Genomic DNA, 21,860 nt, shown 5'->3' with positions numbered 1-21,860 from the left:
ACATGTTTGCATCTTCTATCCTTTACTAGTTGAGGGTTTAACTATTCTGGCCTGAAAACACACAGAAGACACAAATGTCTGAGTGACCCCAAAGCGAACACCATTGGTAAAAGGACCAGTTCTCAGCTTGTGCAAAGAGGTCTGCTGCAGGACAAGCTCTCCCAGCTGCAAGTGCCCGACTCCACATGCAAGTGGATCACAGACTTCCTGTCTGACAGGAAGCAGCATTTGAAGCTGGGAAAGCATGTCTGAGCCTCTCGGACCATCAGCACCGGTTCCCCCCCAAGGCTGCGTTCTCCCCTTTGCTCTTCTGCCTGCACACCAACAGCTGCAGCTCCCGTCACCAGTCCGCCAAGCTCCTGAAGTTTGTGGATGACACCATTACACTCATCTCTGGTGGGGATGAGTCCGCCTCCAGGTGGGAGTCTGACCATCTGGTGACCTGGTGCAGACAAAACAACCTGGAGTTCCACATGCTAAAGACACTGGAGATGGTTGTAAATTTCCAGAAGACCCATCCGCACCAATCAGTCTCTGTGACTTCCCGTCAAACGATGTGGAGTCATTCCACTTCCCGGGTTCCCTTCATAAGCCAGTGACTTCAAATGGGAGCCGGACATCAGCTCCATCACCAAGAAGGCTCAGCAGAGGATGTTCAACCTGCCAAAGACCATGATGGTGTACCTCTACACGGCCATCATTGAGTTCATATCGTCATCAGCGTACCATCCACTCTGCTGAGAGGGTGATTGGCTGCAATCTGTCGTCCCTTCATGACTTGACCCTGAAGCAGGCAAGTAAAATTGTAGTCGACCGCTCTTATCCTGGACACAAACAGTTTAAGTCCCAGGACCAAGACCTCACGCCACAAGAACAGTTTATTTCCAGCTACAGTCGGTTCATCAACAAAAATCAGGACCCCCACTGACTGACTCTGACTATGACGTCGTCTGACTCTCAACAACTTCAAACACCTTTGCACATCTTTTCTTCTCTTATTAAAATACACTTGCCACTTTTATTTTAAAATAGATACTTGTTTAAAACTGTTATCGGTTTGTTATTTTTCATATGGATCTATTGTTGCACTATGTTTATTGTTTTTATTGTATTTATATTGTTACGCATTTTTTTTACTGAGTCAAATTCCTCGTATATGTTCAACAATTCCGATTCTGATTCTGATCATATTTAATGTGGATCGGGAGGAGCTTCGTCATGTGACATCACACATGTATCTCAACCTGGTCTTGGAATCAACACATCTTTAACAAAGCTGACATTCCAGAGGGAGGCCTGGAAATTGAAAGACACGACTGTGGAGGAAGTGTGGGAAAGGAACCTTGAAGGAAGTGTTGAAATCAATGTTTTGGAGTCTAAAAAACTAAAAACCTCTGCTGCTGCGTTAGACCATTGTTTTCTAAATGTTTGTCTGATGAGACACCAAACTTTCTGAAAGTGCAATATGAGATCACTCGTTCAAGGGAGTACTCTTTTCATTGTCAGAACATTGTGGGGTGTATACAAGTTTTGTCTGAGTATTTTATTTGGTTTCCTTCAGCTTCTTCCGTTTCTTCTGTGGAACAGTCCTTTCAAAGCAAATGCCTATTTTACACTTTTTGTTTCAGGATTGTTCAGCTTGCCTCTTGCATCTCTGCCAAGTCCTTTAAGTCTGTATTTTCCACTGACCGAAAACAATGCTTTTCCTCCTCTTTTTATAAACATGGCTTTTAGAAGAAGAAATACAGCTCAGTGAAGCTGGCGGCGGACATATCGGATGCCAAAAAGTGTACAAAACTGGAAAGGATTTTAAGAAGATATAACATTGTAGGTTAATAAGTCTATTTTAACAGTATTCTTTTAATTAAATAATCTCCACTATAGGCCTACAGACCAAGATTTATAGTGCTTTAATCAGAATATGTATTCATTGATAACGTTTCCTCTTTATGCGCAGAAAGAGGAAACGTGGTCACAAGTTGAAGCTGATTGTGTCAAACAGAAAGTAACCATGAAGTTGTCCTTACCTGGAATCAAAACACAATGATTCCACTAAACCTGAAGTGTTTTGCTAAATCCTCTCTTAGCTTGTTTGCGTGTTAGCGCTGCTGAGTCATGTGTGCACTGGGCCGCAGGGACCAAAACACTGAAGCACTACCGGTCTGACAGGTTCACCCAAGTAAGAAAGCAGGGAGGACACACACTAAAACCTACTTCACACTTGGAAAACTGAGGGTCATTTCCGCCCCTCTATCTCTCCTATTCCTGTGAATGTGGTGAAAAAGGTTTGAACTGTTTCACTTGCCTGCTTTTCTGCACACTCAACGCAACAAACCACATCCCAATCTTTTCATGCCACGCAGCAAGGCCTCCTGAAGCCTATCGCTCTGAAGCAGAGACACGGGCGTGACAAATTGGCAGACTCACTACTGAGGTGCCCACTTCGTCCAGACAGAGCACAGAGGCCCCGTTGTCCCGTCCCGAAGACGCAGTGGCGGACTGTGCATCAGTAATAAGCTCAAACACAATGTCAGGTTTCACAGAGCCGAGGCTTTGAGTCAACAGAGGATACATTCCCTGGTTTAGTAAGTGAGCCGCTCCCGACACACTGCAATGTGAGTGGGGAGCTCTTTTGGAGTAGTTACAGTACAGTGTGACTCACTACAGCACACTGCAGCCCATTCATAATTTGAAATAATGACTATTGAATTCAAATATATTAATACTATTTGACTGGATTGGAGCTAGAGTGGTTCTAAAGGCTAATAACACATCTGCTATGTCATTTCTGTGAAATCTAATGTTATAATGAGCAATACAATAAAAAGAATTATCTCATATTTTTGGGGAAATACATTTATTCAGAGTGTTGGCATAAAGACTGGAACAGGAGTAAAAAGATAGTTCTGTAACTAATGTTAACCCAATCTAGCAGCAATTAATAGTGACTAATGCCCCGTTGGCTTTAGAGGTTTTAGTCCGTATCGTTATGGAGCAGAATGTGTTCATGTCCAATATTTAGTCTTTCTTTCTTTGAACTCTTTCTTTATTTTATCTAAAGTTACACAGTGTCTATCAAGTCCCGAGATTGCTGACTCTTTAGCTGCAAATAGGTTAGCATTAGCATTAATTCATCAAAAAGTGAAAGTGGAGAGTTGAGTTTTTCTCTGTGGGTCAGGAACACCTCAATGCAACATTTCACATAGTCAGGATAATTTCTATATATTTTTTTAAATGATTAATGGAGTTTTAAATAAAAAAAACAACAACCTGATCCACCATCATTAGTACCATCCTCAGTGTATACCGCCAGACCTCATTGCGCTCGCGTGCGCCGCCTTTCCTTTAAATTTCCTATTTCCCTTCGCATTTTTCACCACTCCATCTTAACGCGGAAGTCAGTGACGCACCGCTACACACAGCTGCTCTGCGGGCGCAATGCAATAAACAAAACGTCGTCATTCGGTGCCAAACACAGCGGTGAGTGTCCTTTTTGTGTTGCGTTAATTGGAATATGGAGGGACGTTTGGTCCAAAGCAGCGACGCGTCCGTCCACACTGCTCCGTCCCCGCTGCGCCTCTCGCTTTATTGAACCCAACCGGAGGCGGCTGACTGTCGGGCGGACGGTCTGACGCGCGGCTGGGCTGCACCGGGGATGTGATTGTGTGAGAATTTGCTTGTTTTTTTTGTTTTTTATTGCCCGCCGTAGAAGCCGAGAGTGGGTGCTGGCCGACGGTCGTCGTAGCCTTTTCTGATTCAAGGTATGAACACATTCCGTTTAATGTCCGCGGCTGGTGCGCTCTGCAGCAAAAACCCAGTAATCGGATGCTTAGTGGATTCAGTGTCTAGGGTTTGTCCGTTCAGCATGCGGTGGGGACTTCAGACCTTCACGTTACGTTATTGTTGGCTGTGTCCGAGCACGCCTTTGTTAGTCTCCCCCGAGTCTTTTGTCACGCTATGCTTTACGGGGAAATAAGATGGGATGCCAAATGGAAATAGCATTATTTGCTCTCCGACGTGATGAAGCATTGTTGTACCGGATTTTCTTTTTTCAGCATTTCTTCACATGGTTGCAGTCTGGGATGCAGTCCTTTTTTAAATGCAATCAAATGCATTTAAAGCAGTCTGTCCTTTTCATATAAATTAATTGGGATGTTAATTGTGATATGTGCATGATGTCCCACAGCAGCTTCCTTTGTGCCACCGTTGTGCATTTTCACATTTGCTGTAGACTTCATGTCTGAGGTGCACTGTCCGCCCGGATGTTCCCTTATTATGACCCATAATAACTCCAAGTAGAGCCCATGGATGCACTGCTTCCACATGCTACTGAAGCTACACACACACGCACACGCACACACACACACATATATATATATATATATATATATATATATATATATATATATATATATATATATATATATATATATATATATATATATATCTCAGCTTGACATCAACAAGACTACAATTCCACACACATAGATTCAACTGTAAAATGTTGCTTGTACCCTTTTCTGCCATGATAAATTGTTACAGTGGCTCTCACATTACAGTCTGTCTTCTCATTATTTGTAGTGTAGTCGGTGTGTTTATTGCCGATGCAGCTTGTTAAAATATATATTGTTTAAAGCAAAGCACTCTTGTGTACTCTAAAGCTTTCTGTCCTTGCTACCATTTTGTGAATTCCCGCTGTGGTATTTTTCTTTTTTTTCTAAGTGAAAGCAAACCTTTCACTCATCTTCATTCCAAAGTAACAAGTCTTGGCATGATGTCAAAGACAGGTTCTTATAACACAACGTTTATCATGACGCAGGCTTCAGCTACTGTCAGGGTTAGAGGGGCAAACAGCTGTGTCTATGTGTGTTACATCACTGTAGCCGTTGGTTATGTCTTTGACAGTGTTGTGAAATAGTGAGGGGCTTGTTGCGATAAGAAGCCTCATTGTCCCGCTGGTATCTGTGGAGTGTGCGTGCACAAACTTGCAGAAAACACAATGCGTATTCTCTCTGTCATGCTGCGGTGTAACCAACCCTGCCTCCTCACATGGGATAACAGCATATAGATCGGTTTCTTTTTCAAACAAACGCTGTTCAAGTTTCTGACAGTGTTTGAACAATAGCGATGGACGGAGGCCTTTTTCTGGGCAAGCAGTTGGAGCTTTAATCTTGGTGTTGAACCGAAGACATCTTTTAACAAAATGCATTGGTAACAGTTTTTTAATTGACAGTAGCAGAAGTAATACAAATCAAAACATTAGCTGATTTCAACTTCTTTATATTGAAAACATAGATACTCATGTCTAGTTGAATTTTAGCAAAGATATCAAATGTTCAGGATTGTATGTATTTCTTGTTCATTGAAGACTTTAATAAGTACCATATGAAATGACTTTAAGTGTATTTAAAGCTATTTATTCTAGTGTCTTTTCTCTCCAAAAGGTAGCCACACTTGCAGTTATTTTCAGTATAAAATCCTTTCGTATACACTCTCCCATCCCTCTCGTCTCCTCTTACTGGCATCGGCTTCCATCATGACCGGCTGACTTGGTGCCCTCTGACAGGATTTAACGGGTATCAACGATTTTTCCGTTCAGAGAAATGTCATCTTTTTCCAAACCTCCAGCTGCCCAAGCTGTCAACGGACTCCGAAGTCGTCAGTCGTCCTGACAGGACCGACTGAGAAAGTAAAGTCATGATTATTATTCCAAAATGGGAGGAAGAGGACAACTGAGACTGTTGCTCAAACCGCGTGCAAAGGAGCCTGCAGTCTTAATGGACTGTGCCATTGTGCTCGCAAATTAACTCATACTTTCGGTCTTCGGAGATGGGTTCTGAGCAAAGTAATTGGAGGGTGGAAAGAATGCAATCAAAAGTATCTGTGGGCTCCAAAAGAAGCTTTCTGCCAATTAACTGCCGTCATTGTTTGACACAATTGGTTGTGATAGTGCCTCCCACGGTATTTTACAATATGGAACAGAAGATGTGTTTGACAGCCTCCATTGTGCCGGTCCATAGAGATTTCAATGAACTTCAATTTGACAACAGCCAAAAACCTTTCGACTTTCAGAAGAGTTTCAGAAATAGGATTTTAGTTCTGGTGCACCTGATCTTCATCTTCATTTTGGTTAATTATTTTGTTCCAATAGCTGAAGTCTGACGTAACCGATCACATACAGTATGTTTCAAATGGCATGAAACTGAAAATGAAATATTTATATTTGTTTTTTGTTTTTTTTAAAGCCGAACCAACCAATAATTAGTATTCACAACTAATTGTTTGGTCTATATAAGTTTCCCAGAGCCCAAATTGACATATTCAAATGTATTGTTTTGTCCAACTATTAGTCCAAAACTCAAAGATATTCAATGTATCTCTGACAGCAGGGTCTGACAGTCCGCCCCACACGATTCTGGTTCTGGTTCTTCTGTGCCTTCCTCTCCTCCAGCAGGTCCAGCTTGAACCTGTTGTCGGGCTTGGCTTCTAGGAGGAAACTTTGAGCCTGGATGTGTAGCGAGAACTGGAGGCGACGCCGCCTTCCTTTCGGAGAAGGTTGCTCAGTGGCACATGAAGCGAAAGAAGTTTGACTTTGTAGTACAGAATTCATATGAAAATACCTGGATCTGGCAACCCTGGGTCGATAGAGCAAGCTCACTAGCGTTTCCTTTAACCCCATCAGGCCTTGTTCTCAAGCTCATTCACATAAACAGAGAAAGGAAAATAACTCTACACCCGGTTAGTGCATTTTTCCAATTATTAATATTGAAGCAAACACATTTTTTGCTATTGTTTTAGCGAAAACCTTTTTATAATGACTTTATTTGAAAAAATAGGCTTAATAATTAAGGTTAAAATCAGGTTTTTGTCGTATTGTTTGAAGAAAGTAGATTATCTTTATCGACTCTCTCTGTCTCTCTCTCTCTAAAACTCACTTCCTTTTTTTTGCATTTCCTGTAATGTACAATAACTCTTAAGGAGGAGATAATGGTCAAGATAACCACGGCACCAGCGCTCTTCTTTAGTCCTAATGTATTTTTATTTCAATTTAGAAAGTCAACCTGTTTCAAAATGGCCCCTGCAGAGGCGGTTCTCTGACTCACACTGTATCTTTATGTCAGTGGCTTAGTCCTGTCTCCTCTCACCATGATGTTTAATCTGTAAATGAATATTAATTGTATTCAGCGACAGGAAATGAATCCGGCCAACAAAAAAAAAACATCAGTCCTCGTATGTATCCAGTTCCCTTTTTTACAGTGAGTTATTCAGGATGTGGATTTTCCTGGCACTGTAAAGAAGTTGTGACAGTTGTTACCGTAATAGACTTCCAGTTTAGCAAGTTTTACTTTTTGAATTGATCCTCTGCTGAACTAATTAAAAGTCTATTAACAATCTTGCCGCCATATGGCTGTCTTCAATCACAAGGTTTCCAGTACCTCGTAGACTCTGTGCAGCTGTCCCATACTGCTTTTGTTAGCTGATCCAGGACCATAATTGTATAGACGCGTCCCTTGCTAGTCTTGTGGTATCAGCCTCTGGCTGGGCTGTAATCTAATAACATAACGAAGGTATGATACTGTGTCGTTTCTCTTTGCCTCCTGTGCAAGCCGGCCCTGCTGCTGTGGCCCACTGTGGCTGGTCTTCGTCCGTAGGGGATGTAGAGTATTGATCCAATGTAATGACTTCCTGCTGTGGATGATGTCATACACCCATGCGAACTAAACCTCACTGGAATAATGCTAATGTCTGTAGTTAAAAACACATTGGTTATCGAACAACAGGACAGTGTTTGTATTGATATTTCTTACAGATCTTAAGTAGCCTCCTTCACTCAGAGCCGCAACTTGTGTGCATGCGGTTGTATATGCGTGTGCTGCATGGGTGCAATGAAATGATAATGTAAGGGATGAAGGGAGGGTGCTCGACAGCTGCTATACATCAGCCGGGCAGAGGTGCTGGCTCAGCAGAATGGACCGTGGGATGGCACGGCTGCAGGTAGCGGGCTGTGGTTGATGATGTCATTAGCGCCTTCATGGTCTCCCAAAGGGTTCGGTCTGCTTGTGGCAACGAAGCAAGAAGAGGGCCACAATACTGCAATACTGTGTTACTGCCAGACACGTACTTGCACAATTATAAGGGTGTATGTCTTTTGATATGTATGTATATATAAAAAATTTCATACAGTTTGTGGCTTTATGTTTGGATCAACAATTCAAATATTCAGAATAATACCTGTTGTGTGCCTCCTGCTGCTTTGCTAAACTAAATTAGTTGCTGAGAGGGATTGTCTTTTGTTTTGTGGAAGCATAATCTGGGTGCGATTAGGAATGCAGGCTAACATTAGCCGCTCTGTCCTACTATTCATGTCTTTGGGGGTCAACTCGGTTGAGATCCGTAGACTGTAATGGGCATCGTATACAATTCACATCATTTCTGTGCTCATCAAACCAATCAGCGACCCCTGGCATGTTGTGTGGAAGAATCTGCCTTAATTCTGTTTCTCATTTTATTTCTTCAAGACTTTCCTTTTAATTTGACACCTGTCTGTGTCCGCTGGGTGGACTGACCGCAGACTTGACACAGTGTACTTAATCAGCAGTGTTGACAGTGTAAAACAGGAACCACTGAGAGCAGTGTAGCACAAGAGTGTGGAAATGGGGTTGAAAATTGTCTTCAAGTTCCACATTAAGAACACAGGGTGTGTGTTTTTCAGTTGTATAGATGTGTGTTGACGGTCTCTCCGGTTGCAATGTGACTACAATATATATGGATTTACTGTATATAGCCACTCATATGTATGCAGACTGTTCAGTCTACATGGCGGCAGGACATCAAACAACATTTGATGTTGGTTTTAAAAGCTGTGTGACGATAAGGATTCAGTCAATAGACTAATATGTAACCAATTTAAAATAATATAATTCCTGGTATGTTGAACTGTTTTTCTGAAATTTGGATATTAAAAGTAAAGCTTCAAGCTCCAATTCTCTCCTCTTTTTTTTTTTTTTTACACTAACACACTATACTGCATGATGATCTTCTACACAATATTGAAAGCCAGTGAGCAGTATTTTCATTTCTTATGGAGTAAAAACATCTAGTATTCTGATCAAGTTAATTTACCCATAATCTTCAATGTGATTAGTTTTCTCTGAGCCAAGCACTCTTGGAACGTTGAGTTTCAGAGACTAATGGCTGTCTTGGAGAAAATAAAGTATAGTATGCTTTACTTATAATCTGTGACCTTTCCATGGGAGAGCGTTTATTTCTTAAGCCACTGTCCATCCCACTGATATTATGTAGCGACTGGTCCTACGAGCATCTTATGACATCGACAGCAGTGTTTTGTTTGGACTAACTGGGGGAAGAAATGTCTAATAGGCCTGAGCAGCAACTGTGGCTGGGCAGACAAATACAATGGTTAACATGTCATTGTCTTTTAATCAAGCATTGTCATGCAATCGTTCGGAAGTGTCCTGCAACCACTTGAACTTTCTTTTTTTCCCCCTTTGGAAGATTATCAATCCACTACTTATGTGTAATTTACTGCAGCGCTTGTAAGCAGAACATAATCAACTGCTTCAGATGTGGATTTCTGCAAAACAACAAGGAGTTCCCCACAGAAGAGTTTCAGCTGTCATTCATTCTGAAGATGTAGTCTTTTATTACGAATGACTTTTCTATTGTTCCCCATCGATTGTTTCTGCTCGTGGTGTTTGCATTATAACAGAACATTTGCTGCTTGGAATTGTGTGTATTTGTGACATAAATCATCAAATTATACATTCATGTCAGGGCCAGTTCCCTGTTACAGCAGCATAAATAATTCCAGCTCTAAATCGTTTCTGTGCCTGAGAATACGGCCCTATTCTATGATCATTTAAATGTTAAAGTGTGTTGCAGTTCAAAGGGATTTAAATAATTAATTCCTCCTGTTATTGCCTGCGCCAATTTGTTTTCTAGACATAACGTCATGTTGAAAGTTTGAATTAGTTTTTCAAGCACTGAATGTGTTTGTTTGACAATTATTGGTTCAGCTGAGCGTCCGTGCGTGCGTGCGTCCGTGCGTGCGTCCGTGCGTGCGTCCGTGCGTGCGTGCATGCGTCTGATCACATGGACAGCTGTGGTAACATTCAAACCATTCAGGGGAACAGCGGTAATCATGGGTAAGGTAGGACGTTTGCCGTCCTGGGAGTGATGGGCTGTTCATTTTCAAGAGTTCCAACAGGTAAATGTGGTTATGATGGTGATGTCACCGCCTCCCATTTTAGCCCCGTGGTTTGACGATGATCTGAGCTGAACATCTTAAAACCAGCCCGGTCGCTGTTTGACCAACTCACATTGTTTTTGTGGGAGTCAGGCGTGTAATCTGTGCATATTGGTAGATTTAGTTTTGTTGGGACGTACAGAATGGAGGTTGGGTTATTTTGGTGCCAAGCTGGTCTGATTATCCCCATTAAAGAGAGATGAGAGATAAGAGGTGTGTGGGGAGGATGCTTGGGCGCTTTGTCAAACCAACCTGACATTCATTCATCAGTACCCTTGGATCTGGTTGCTGTGAAGAAAAGTAGGAGGATGAGGATCTGAATCAAGACATGTCTTTATGTATCAAAAGGTTGTGTGATGAATTACCCACTCTCCGTTTGTGCACCATGTCTCATTACCCCAAACATTGATCTATGATATCCAGAGACACCAGATATGTCTTGCAAAAAGACACATTTTCCACATGCATTCAGAATTAAATGAAAGTGAATGTTCCACTTATTCATGATAATCCACAGACCTTGTTCTTCACAGTGTTTCTTGACTTTTTTAAAGTTTGACTTTTTAATTTTTTTAATAGAGAAGAATTTAGTTGACTGTAAATGAGGGCAGAGAGGGGAATAACATGCAACAATTTCCTCAACCAGGCCTGAAGCAGTTCCTGCTATGACACATCAGCTTTTCAACCCTGAGGCCATAAGGCCGCCGCCATGCTTTCTCATGAAGAGATAGTCCTCATATGGTCACGAGATGAGTGAGGCAATATGTATTGTGTGCTTTTATGTAATGTGGGTAAGTAAACTGACTTTTTTAAGATTAAGACGTATTCTCTTCCACCAGTTTTAATATTAGATTTTCCTGAATGTAGTTTAACTGAGTTGTGACATTTTTCAAGTGTAAGCCTCCCTGAAGTCATGGATAAGACTGTATCTCATAAACTATATTATATTATGGAATTGATTGCTGTGATATGTCTTGTCAGAGCCTGTTTATAACTTGGAATTATAAAACTGGCCTGTTGGCATCATTGCGATACTAAATATGCAGAATGGATATTACACAAACTCCCCTCTGTCTCTGAGTTTCAGAATATCTTAGTGTGTCTTTTCCTTGTCATTCATATCATGTTATTTATTGCAGATTTGAATTGCTTATCAATGACAAAATTGTGATTAAGAACAACACAATGTTTTCTGCTGTTTCGTACATAATCCTCTTTTTGGAACTAGCAAAATCCAGGAAGCATGTCCTAAAATTATTGCAAGACCATCAAAATAGTGAGCAGGTTTTAATAAATATTGCTCAGCGGCTTTGTCAGCCATTTGCATTACACCAAATAATGGGCACTCGTGTACTTTTTAGGAAGATACCTGAGAACATTAAATTGTATTCGCCATCATTTCATTTAACAGTAAAAAATCTGTATTTTTTCTCCGTTGTTTTAGCAAGTGGACTATTGTTGAGCATCAGCAATAAGAGCAATGCATATATCAACACTCATCATTCATCAAATGATGTCAAAGCAAGGTCTAAACAACAGAGTAAAAGTAAAACGGTTCACTATGGACCTGCAATGATACACTAGTCAGTTGTGAAATGCTTTGATAATAAATGAATTGTTTCAGTCATTTTTAAAAACAAAAGGACAAACAGAAATCCGAGGTCGCACTCCACCCGCTGTTGCATCTTTTAGTTTTGACAGGGCCTCGTTAAAATGAACACCGGGTGTCCTCAAATCTTTCCTCAACGACTTCAACGCCAACTTGACCCGATGCACTCGATCAACAAAGAAGCAGCTCAGTGCCGTCAAGACCTCAGCGCTGCTGATGCGTCTCATTGATTGCATTTTATTTTCTCGTGTGTGTGTGTGTGTGTGTGTGTGTGTGTGTAATTTTAATATCTTACTTCTGATAGTCTAATGAAGTTAAAATCACAATAATATTGGCGTCGGAACAACCAACCATCGACCATCCCTTCAATCTGATCGCCAATCATAAAAAGCCTAATAGTGCATCTACACTCTTAAAAACTGTTGGATATTTCTGCTTCTTGAACAAGCCAAGATATGAGAGGTGTGTGTGTGTGTGCCTTCACATACATGTCCTCTAACTACAGGCTAATTGACCCTTCGCTCGGCTCTCAAAGGCAGACTGGCCAATCACAGTGTAGCATCATCCAGCTCTGACCAGGCAGGAAAACTATCGTGCGCTGCTCGATCCACCTTCGTACAATTGTTTCAGATTTGGTGACACTCTTGCTTGATGGAGTAGCAGCAGGGAGCGAGGCATATTGAGAAGGGTATTGATAAGGATTAAATTGGGAAAATCTTTTGAAAATGAAGTCCTTAGGAGGTTGATATTAAAATGTTCCTGCATACAATACATCCGCTGTTCTACTTCCTGTTCACAGTATCAACTGTACAAAAGATGCGTACTAGGTGAGTGTCTTTTGGGGAGTTTCAGTTCCTCTACATTCTGGATTTTTGATGCGCTTGTACTTTTCTTGCCTGCTTTAGCTCTCCAGATAGTTCACTCTGCTCCTCCAGCAAAATCAGTACTTGTCCTTCTTGCATTCTGTTTACACTCTTTCTCTGCCCCGTCTTCCCATTGTGCATACCAAGACTTGGACAGCATCGTGTCAAAAATCTTGTCAAGTTGTTTTGAAGTCAGCCATGTGTTGATAAAGTGTTGTTGTTGTTTTTTATTTGACTTTGTATTCAAACTGTGTTCTTCCTTTGTGATGTCATCTTGTGAGGTTATTGGCGAAGGATTAAGATTTCCCTGTAAGCAGAAAGAACAGACAGAAGGACCCCCTACTTTGCCTCTTTAAGTAATGGCTCACAATCTTTTGTCAGTAACAGGTTGTTTAAACATTATTTATATCTAACATGTAGTGGAATCTTTAAAAATCTCGTATTAAATCTATTTAAGTTTAGCTTTCAATATTTAAAAAAGCAGATTATAATGACCACAACTGATTTGAGTTCAGTAATCACCTTTTTGTGGGATGAGAAGGCATGAACACTGCCATTTTTTGTTCAAAACAATAAACAATAGCCCTGTTTTGATTTAACCTTTGAGTAAGGTACTTAGAGAATTACCGTTAATTAACTAGAGGCTGCAGCTGATATAATCTGCTGCTGGCTATGTTTATCATTTCAACTGGTGAAACGGTTATTGTTGAATAGAAAATTATGCAAGGCCAGCTGCCTGAATATCTGAGTTCATGCGGCAGTTTTATGTTGTTTCATTTTCAGTTTGTATTAGACTTTTAATTGACACTGAACGTTGAAGGCCGTTTTATGAATTTTTTTTTTTTTTTTTTTGCGCCTGGAATTTGGTGATCAGTCTTTTCTTGTCACTCCATTGATCTGGGGAATTCAACAGGCATTCATTGAAATAATTGTGACTAAATTGAATATTTAATGTAACTTTTATTGACTCACTTGTGTAGCTGCAGTGCAGGGCTCACCGAGTCTATTCCAGTAACTGAAAATGAAATGTTTACTGTAAATGAACAGTTCCTCTTTGTGTGTGTGTGTGTGTGTGTGTGTGTGTGCGCGTGTGTGTGTGTGTGTGAGATATCCCTCGGGCGTTGTTGTCCTTTTTGGCTCTGGCCTTCCGTGGCAGCTGAGACAGTGTGTAAAAAGTAATTTAGTCAGTTAAATGAGACATTGACTTGTGTAAAAATCCTGTTCCCAGACCAACAAGTACGTCTGGCCAGCGCTCATTTCACCAACCACAAACTTAATCACATCTAAACTAGGACGCATTAGCATATAAGCAAATGGGAGAGATAACGAAGGCATTATGAACGCAGTGAACTTGTATATCATGCTTTTGATTAATCCTGCATGTAGGGTAAATAGACATGGAGACATTTGGGAGGCAGAGCAGAAGTCACCAGAATATTCAGCCCACACTGGTGCTAATAAATGATGCAGCCACATTAGAAATGACAATGAGTTTAAAGAAATAGAATTATGATGATTTAGTCCCAGTGTGTTGTGAAAAATTGTTCAAGTAATCACCAGTTTTCAAGCTCAGTGCAGCACGGGCCTGTCTGTTTGTATTTCTATGCATATTATTTATGGAATGATACATCTGTGACGGTTAAATTATCTCAGTTTAAGTTTGACAGTTTAGAGAGTGTGTGTGTGTGTGTGTGTGTGTGTGTGTGTGTGTGTGTGTGTGTGTGTGTGTGTGTGTGTGTGTGTGTGTGTGTGCGCACGTCGTGGTGAAATTAATTCTCTCCCCTGATTCTCAGCGTTGGCACCATTACTCCAACCTACAGGCATATTTGTAGCATTTTGAGTTTTTCTTAAAAAGTCCTTCCTCTGTGTGAAATGATTCAGAGACAAAGTGGCACATCTCTCACGGGAACAGCCAACAAGAAATGTAATTTACAAGCTTTGTACTGTACCTGCCAAATGAACAATGAATACATTTCTGTGGTCAAACATATGAGAATCGTCTTAATGAGGAACTCTGTGTTTCTCACAGTTTGTAAATTGCACTGTCACATCAGGAAACAATCACAGATTATGAGGGAGGAATAACTTTTTATTTTTGTATTGCGACTCACTTGAAATCTACTTAAGTTTTGCAGAATAAAAAAAAATACACAAGCGATAACCTAAAAGTCACACATGTAAAATAACGGCTACGTGATATTAATCCAAATCCAAATTCTCGTTGCAATATATCTTAAACCTAATAAGAGATAATTCTTTATAAATCAAAATTGGGTAAATTGCATGATTACAGCAGCAGACGGGTAAAGTACACACAAGATACACATAGTTAAATAAAAAAGAAGTAACATAAATAAACATAAAATAATCTACAATGGCAGTATTACATATACAGACAGAATAATTTTGCTGTAGATTCAGATTCAACTTTATTGTCCACACACACACACACACACACACACACACACACACACACACACACACACACACACACACACACACACACACACACACAGGAGGTGTCTGTTTTTTCCAACCAGCCAGTCCTCTGGGAGACGCTCCTGAAATACTTACTGTAGCTGCAGTGCAGTAATGTTCAGATTGATTGATACACGGCAGAGTTTTTCCGCCTGGTTGCGCAACCGGAGAACGGGCTCTCGGCCATATCGCAGGTCTGATCTGACAGCAGGGACACAGAGGGTTCTCCTGGCTCACTGAATACCAGCGCAGATCAGCTGAGTGGAACGTGGAGGAGACAGGACTGTGATTTTTTTTTTTTTTTTTTTTCTGCCTGATGCAGGAGCCGAGAGGAGGAGAAGAGCTCCATTGTGCTGCTTAAGAATAGCGGTCGCTAATGTAGCCTTGAGTACAGCACAGAGGTCAGATAAGATCAGAGTCATTAATTACAGGATTTAATTAAGCAATTACCTTTTGATCATTTCAGCACAATACAATTTCATAAAAAATACCCTCACGACTTTGACAGTTTCTCATTACCTGTCAGAGGTGCATCCGTTCATCCCAGGGTGCCCAATAGGTCGATAGTGCGGGTAGATCGCATGCCATCTTTAAACTTTATCGACAAAACGCAGCTCCCGGTGTGCAAATTAACAAGCTCGTTGGAAAGAGCAGGCGGCAGCAGCAGAGTGTGGAGTCAAACAACTGTTCAAATGGGACAGTTTTAGGCTGCCTTCAGACTACACACACACACACACCATTGTTAATGAAAGTAGATCTTTTTGACTTGGTCATCTTTTAAAGTAGCTCGCGAGCCAAAACAGTGTGGGCACGCTGGTCGATCCGACACGTCGTCCCTTTAACAGCCCACAATAACCCCCGGTGCTGTTGCCATGGCAGCAGGTCAGCGTCAAATTGGAACCACAGGAGAGCTGTGATTGGTTGAAGAGCCGTGTGATTCATAGCTATCGATATTGTTGCAGTGAACTCTTTGACTGACAGCCAGCCAGTGTACCTTTTTATTAATCTTATATATTTATATCCTATTCTCTATCTAATGTATGTAGGAATGAGAGAAAGTGAAACCTTCACGGTCTATCCAACACATCTCTCGCCCCATTAGTGCGTCCCCTCAGTTCAACACAGCCCGTCAGCTCGAAGCACAGTGCCAATTAAGAGTGGAGTGGAGGGTTTTACTGCAGTTGTTATTCTTTGGATGTACATTAACAACCTCTCTGCTGCAGCAGCGGCCTGCATTGTGGCCACAGTGGTAGATGCTGTTTCATCAGACTGCCGCAAAAATAATTGAGAGGATTACAGCTCTGAGAATGTAGTGCACATATACATGACGCAGACCTTCAGGATTTGTTCTCTTCATCCCTCTAGTTAGCACATAGCTTGGTAAATGACACAAGAACGCCAGCTTTGTAATTAATATAAATATTTGAGACTGAAATAGAGCAGGAGCTTTAATGATGTCATAATGCCCCCAGTCAGGTAGCGTTGTCCCCTGACCCACACTCATTTACTGGAACTCATCAGCATCGCACAAACGCACACAATGTGACTCTGTGTGCTCTCGACCCATCAAAGTGACTTGTATTCTGCAGCCGTGCCTCACCAACTCACAGTGGAGTCACTCAATGGCTGATGATACTATATTACTAAATAGCATTAGGTTACTTTACTGGCTTTGTATTCAAATCAGAAAACCCACTTAAATTAAATAGTAATCAAGGCCGATGCTTTTGCAAGGAAGGAATTAAGGCGTAAAGACAAAAGAGAGTCGAATGATTAGAGACTGGATGCATCAGCCGTGGCTGTTCCCAACGCTTCTCTCTGCATCTCGCTGCCAATCTGCTCGCTGTACAGGGCGTGAGGAGCGGTATCTATGATGGCTTTGATGTTGTCCCTCGTCGTCCACTGCCTCGTCCACGCCACTGCCTTGTCCACGCCACTGCCTCCACGCAGTCGAGCTCCAACCTCATCACCAAGCTAGCCTTCCTCAACAGTTTGTTTGGACTACTCGCCCGCAAGCCTCAATGCCACCACCACCACCACCGCAGCAGCAGCAGCTACTACAAACTGAAGATACAGATGTATCGCAGCATTCACACGAGAAAGTCTCTCTCTTGCTCTCTCTCACTCTCTCTGCCATGAAAAGCGAGGAAAGCAAACTAACAGACATGTTCTGTCTGTAGATTGGCTACGTTTCAGTACTACAGACAGTTCCATCAATATCAAATTGCATTTGGCTCGTTTAAGGACACGTTTTTATTACTCCTCTGTAAAAGATGGTCTCCAAGCAAAGGCACTGTTTTTTTCTCACTAGAAAATATTGAGTCATCATCCATGATAACCTCATGGATGTAAACTGCAACTTGACTGGCTGGTGGAGGCATACAACCGCAAGGTGCTTATTGTTGTTATTAATGATTTTCAGTTGTCAACACATGCAGCTCCAATAGCATCATAACTGGCTTATAAAAATGCAAAATGGAGGTTCAGGTTTGCGTTGAACAACAGTCAAATAAGAGTTATCTTGAAGAACTCCTCCAGCATCCTGACCTCGACAAAGGGCTCGCTGCCTCCTGCATTACTTCGGTAAATCGTGCACTGCACTGTCCAATATACTTTTCTGTTTATCCTCTGGGACTCTGTGCTATGTTGCTCCTTTTATGTTTCACAACAAACAAGCACACTGCAGGTTTTTACTGACATGTGAATGAGCAGTTCAAGACAGAGATGTTAGTCGTGAGTAAACTCTTCTGTCCATGTTTTTATTTATTCCCACTCTGTGATATTGAGTGAACCATGCTCCTGTATAGACTCAATTCGTTAGCTACCTCTTCAAGGTTGATGTAAAGATCTTTGCCACCGAGCTGAAACAGCCTGCTGTTGCACAAGAAGTTCCTATGACCACTGACTGTTTTATGAGATCATATGGGCATAATCACCTCTCCATCTTCATAAGTACTTATCACAGACAAGTGAACTGCTGTGGCTGCTCTGGCTGCGCTAGTCTAAAGCTTCTTAGTGGACCTGTGTGGTATTCTCAGTCCAAAGCCATAACACCCCCCTACCACCACCAACGCTGGTTTCTGGTTTCTGCCATTTCATTGACCTGCCATCTGTTCGCCTGCGTTTAGGTTCCTTAATCCTGTCATTTTCATACTGCGGAGCTTGAGGATCTGCTTGGCAAACGGACCTGCATGCAAACACAGACGCATGCAACACAGACCAGTGGTGAGAAGGAGCTAAGGCTTAATTGCTGTCAGTGGCAGTGCAGATGGCCGCATTAACTGAAGTTAAAACAACCTTTATGCAAAAGCTCTTGTGTAACTCCAAGGACTGCACCATACGGTTGCTGCTTTCATGGCTCCGTCTGTCTGAGCCACTCCAAGAACGACAGGGAACCACATGGACCGTCGCTCTTTTGTGAAAAGCATGAAGGTCTTTTGTAAAAAGTGAACAAATGCAGATTGACCTCTGAAGGGATGTATTACACACTTTGGTGATCACCTCCTGTGATAATTTATTACATCATATGCTTCTGGTCTCCTGTGGAAAACCACAAGACTGTGCCTTTGACATTTCTTACATTGTATTGTAGGTCAGCAACAAGAAAAGTTAATTGGCCTGCTTTTGTAGGGTTCTTGATTTAAAAATGATGTAAAAAGAAATCTCAAATAAACCAAAATTACCTATCTTGATAATTCTTTTGCAATCATTTTTCTTCTTCTGCTCATTTTAAACTGTCCTTACCCCACAAACATTGTTTCTTTTTCAGCACAAACTGCTCTATAACTACGACGTCATTTGTTCAACTTAACAAAGAATATAGAACCCAAAATAAGCAACATGATAGTCTGCTATTCATAAAAAAAATGTTTTGGAATAGAGTATAAATAGTGAAATATTACAGACGTTAAGTGCTCTATTCCAAAACATATGATATGTGATGTCATATATATATATACATATATATACATATGTATGTTTATTTATTTATTTATTTATTTATTTATTTATTAGTATGTTATTTGAATGTGATCCTCTGTCTCCTCTGTAGGGCAGCGTGGGCAAGGAGTCGCAATTCAGACCATCATGCCCTTTGCTCTGGCAGCAGGACAGGAAGTGTGTGTGTGAGCGTCCCTGGTTGGCTCTGCTGGGATGAACATGCCACTGCACCAAATCTCTGTCATCCCCCGTGATGTCACCTCGTCGCGGGTGTCGGGCAGTGGGAAAACTAAGGACAAGGACAAGCAGGTATGTGGAAAAAGGCTGGGGACACAGCTGAGTATTTTTGGGTGATTTCATCCCATAAAGTGTAAATTGATCCTAGAGAGAAATTCTATAACAGTAAGAGGCGATTTTGATCTTACCCCTGCAAACAAACTTGCAGACTAATCTTATGTCACATATATTTTATTAATTTACTGCACATCTCCCAAACCATTCCAGTTGAGTAGAGGGAGACAAAGAAGTAATATCGATGGAGTCTTGTCCGTTAGAAGCAAAAGAGGAAGATGTGTGACATTGAAATAGAGCGACAACGTCCGCAGAGGGATGAGGTCGAGTGGAAAATGTGTTAATGAAACAAAGCATCATTCAGAGATAAGAACATTGCAATTTCAAAATCAAAGAATGGGCCTTCATTAATTATCTGAGCACTCTCATAAGAATTTATCGCTATCAGAGTGCTAGATGTATTTGTGAGCAATTCCCTAATATCAGCTGGGGGAGGCGAGTAGAAACAACTGTTTGTGACTTGCATCTTTCGGGATGAAATGAAATATGGCATTTAACCCTTTTGTGATGTTTGTATCTCTATGAATTAATGTGTTAATAATCAAGATATGAGTGATGGCCACAGATTCTCCCATCCCTGTGTTGTGGACTTAGGATTTCCACATTCTTCACGTGGGACACACAAACGTGGAAGAGTTGACCGACCTGTTCTGTGTAGTCAGCAGTTGGGTGGAGTTCAGACTGTTTTTTACGTATCGTTCCCACCTCGGTCAGCTTCCTCTTTAGGATCTCCTGTTCCAGCTTTTATGAGGTGAAAAAAAAAAAAATGGCGTGTCCACTGAAAGTATTGTAGCATATCTGAAAAATGGAAACTGACTGAGCTCCTGGAAGCAAACAAGTCCTGGAGGGATGGCAGATTGCAGCCAATCACTCTCTTAGCAGAGCGGATCAAGTGCTGTAGCCTGCCCTTGTGCTTTGAAATCTAACTTTTCTCAGAATCGGAAGATTAGTCTCAATACTATAAACTGAAAGCTTCTTTTTCTCAAATGAGAGAAGTGTGTCTCCTCATCCACAAAGTCGATTCAATTCATTTGAATTGCTAAAATACCGTAACCCTTGTGACAAGAGGCGTGTGAAAAAGAAATGTTATGTTTTAATATTTCCGTAAGCTCCTTAACATAAGCGATTCTAACGTTTCACTAAAACCTGCATAAGTACTCCTTATAACGGCGGATTTCAGTCATACGGTCACATCCCTGTAGCCGTACGGGCCTGTGGGAGATAAATCAATCTAGATCCTTTTCTGATCATTATTAGTGTCTCCACATTGCGAAACAATTACAGAGCTTTTTTAAAAATATATATATATTATGGGCGTTCCGAGATCCTATGATCTCATTGGTCCTCAGACTCTTCTGAAAGCGTGTCAGATGGCACATGTGTAAGGAGGGGGCATCTTCATACATACCTTGTCATGGTGGGACCAAGGACCAAAACACGTTTTTTGGACTGAATATGCTTCCTAACATTTCAACGCTTTGCTGGATTGTGATAATTGTAGCAGATTTAGATTCTTTAGGTCTTACTCTTTCTAAAGATGTGCAGTATTCGTCTGTGGGTTGATGTTAAGACACCAAACTATACTTTTTTACAGTATACCTTTTTATCTCGAGGAGTCATTTTTTGCTCAGACTCTTGACTTTTGATCCAGTTTGTGCTGAAAATAAGTTTAAACATTATTTTATTTAAGGCCAGATCAACGTTAATTAGGGGACCCGAGCATTGATCTGGTTTATTAAACCTCTCACATCTGGCCATCATTTTGAATAATCAGGACATTTATTTGTTTCTGAGAAGGTTATCACTTTTGATTTGCCAATAATAACAAAGAAAGTCTGGCGTAACATCAATCTTTACTGTCTTTTCTCCCTCTCTGATGCCCGTTAAGTGCAGTGACAAACACCACAGTGAAGTGCTCTCAGACCGCAGTTGCTTTTTTGAGCTCTGGAACAAAGCGAGGTGCTAAGACAATATGTCGGTAGGCTGCCCTTTCTCCTCTTCCTCACAGACTCACAATAGATCCTGGGCGACTAAGTGCAGCAGCACAGGTGTTCTTAAGAGGCTTCTTCGTGCTGCATATGGTGCTTTGTTTCGGCCTCTTGTTCTGTAAAACTGACCGCAAACAAGCGGTGAACTGGCACTGACTTGTATTTTGACATTACACACCTGACTGTTGATTCTCTTCCAATCTATGTTCACCATGAGACTCAACATCCTGCCTCGTCATTGCAGAAGTGAAAGTGAACTGAGATTTACTCTGAAATGGTTTAATTCCTTGTAAATTCCTGAGTCAAATAAAGGTGTGAGTTTGTGTAGCTGAAATGTATTTTTGTACATTACACGATTAACAGGA

General features: G+C 41.3%; 1 protein-coding gene across 3 annotated transcripts in view; it reads left to right on the top strand.

The window, feature by feature from the left end:
* Positions 1 to 3,391: 3,391 nt before the first annotated feature.
* The window catches only part of marchf8 (membrane-associated ring finger (C3HC4) 8), a 59,856-nt gene continuing 41,387 nt past the window's right edge, over positions 3,392 to 21,860 (top strand). The window contains exons 1-2 of one of the 3 annotated variants that reach the window (XM_068568132.1): positions 3,392 to 3,480; positions 19,269 to 19,465. In XM_068568132.1, the coding sequence (XP_068424233.1) occupies positions 19,370 to 19,465 (96 nt within the window). In that variant the 5' untranslated portion in view covers positions 3,392 to 3,480; positions 19,269 to 19,369. Of the gene's footprint in view, positions 3,481 to 3,601; positions 3,762 to 19,268; positions 19,466 to 21,860 lie in introns of those variants that run through there. The other 2 variants (XM_068568131.1, XM_068568133.1) reach the window with 2 other exon arrangements.

Source organism: Clinocottus analis, unplaced genomic scaffold (genome assembly GCF_023055335.1).
Source record: "Clinocottus analis isolate CAN_PGR_092001 unplaced genomic scaffold, fCliAna1.0.p SCAF_8, whole genome shotgun sequence".
NCBI classification, from domain to species: Eukaryota; Metazoa; Chordata; class Actinopteri; order Perciformes; family Cottidae; genus Clinocottus; species Clinocottus analis.
The sequence above is the reverse complement of the archived record's forward strand: the minus strand, read 5'-3'. Positions and strand labels throughout refer to the sequence as shown.